Source organism: Tupaia chinensis, unplaced genomic scaffold, assembly GCF_000334495.1.
Source record: "Tupaia chinensis unplaced genomic scaffold, TupChi_1.0 Scaffold000287_1, whole genome shotgun sequence".
NCBI lineage: Eukaryota > Metazoa > Chordata > Mammalia > Scandentia > Tupaiidae > Tupaia > Tupaia belangeri.
In genome coordinates, this window is record NW_006159771.1 from 1269150 (window position 1) to 1270526 (window position 1377).

General features: G+C 60.8%; 1 protein-coding gene across 1 annotated transcript in view; it reads left to right on the forward strand.

Moving 5' to 3' along the window:
- The window catches only part of ZNF74 (zinc finger protein 74), an 18652-nt gene that overhangs the window by 5832 nt on the left and 11443 nt on the right, over window positions 1–1377 (forward strand). The window contains exons 3-4 of the mRNA XM_027772606.1: window positions 629–755; window positions 1167–1265. Coding sequence (XP_027628407.1) covers window positions 629–755; window positions 1167–1265 — 226 coding nt within the window. The remainder of the gene's footprint in view (window positions 1–628; window positions 756–1166; window positions 1266–1377) is intronic.

Genomic DNA, 1377 nt, shown 5'->3' on the forward strand with positions numbered 1-1377 from the left:
CTTTTTTTTTTTTTTTAAGTAATTGCGAAGGACAGCATATTGGCAAATACATTTATTTATTTGTGTAGAGAGTTTTTTGCTATAGGGCTCATGCACTCTCTGGAGAGACAGAGAGACAGAAAACGAGAAACTACCCCCCAGTAGATGGCCATGCTGCAGTCCTTTCTCCTCCATTCTCCTCTTGGGATCCTGGTCATGCACGCACATGCGCCCAGCATCATTTTGAAGCTATGGGATCCAGGACTTGAACCGTGGTCGCCCATGTGGGAGTCCAGTGACGTAACCACTGTGCCATCTGCTGGTCCCGCATTTGACGTTCTTGACCCTGGAAAGTTTAGCCTGTCACCAGGCCGTGTCACAGCTGCCTCATGCACACCCCAGGCCCCGCTGGGGCACAGGCATGCCAGGTTGGCAGGGCAGGGTGGTGTCCATTCAGCCAAGCTGGCCGGGTCCTGATGGCTGGGGGTGGTGTGGGCCAGTCCCACCCCCAGCGACCCCCGACCCTCAGCGTGCTTGAACCAAGATCAGCTGAGGTTAACCCTTTGCTCCTCAGTTACTCAGTCCGTGGCTCCCTCGGACACGGACTCTCCCCTGTCCAGGGTGAGTGAGGACGTCTGTGCCATTTTAGGAGTCAGTGACTTTCAAGGATGTGGCCGTGGACTTCACTCAGGAGGAATGGGGTCAGCTGGACTCCCCCCAGAGGGCCCTGTACCGGGACGTGATGCTGGAGAACTACCAGAACCTTCTCGCACTTGGTAAGATGCCCCTGCCCCTGCCGAGGCTGGGCACCTGCCCTCGGCCTTCTTCCTCGTGGTCGATGTTCCCGAGGGCCCCTTCAGCAGCGCCCTGGCGCCGAACATGGCCTTGCGTAGTGGCCTGTCGTATCCGGACTGGGAACTGCAGCTGGTCCCAGGGTAGAGGCAGGAGGAGAGGGAGGGCCCCTGGCAGGAGAGAGGAGAATCAGAGGGCCCTGGAGCCCAGCTGGCCCTGAGGCTTTCCTCCCGCGCAGTCTCCAGAGGCGCCCTGAGATCTCAGTTCTTCAGCAGAGACCGTGCACCCCTCCTGGGCCCGGAGGGCTCCTTCCCACCCAGTGGGGCACACATCCGTCCTGCAGGCCCGCTGGGCCAGGATAGCCACAGCACACCTGCCTGCTGCTTCTCCCACAGCGGGGCGTCCGGTCCACAAGCCAGATGTGATCTCCCACCTGGAACGGGGCGAGGAGCCGTGGCAGGTGCAGACGACGGTGCCCGGAGCCGCTGGTCCAGGTGAGCGGGAGACAGGTGGAAGGGTGCCAGTCGTGCCCTGCGACTCCCTCTGCACCCCTGTGGCTCCCGCTGCTTTTCCACCTTCCCACTGCCCGGATTCATCCATGTCGGC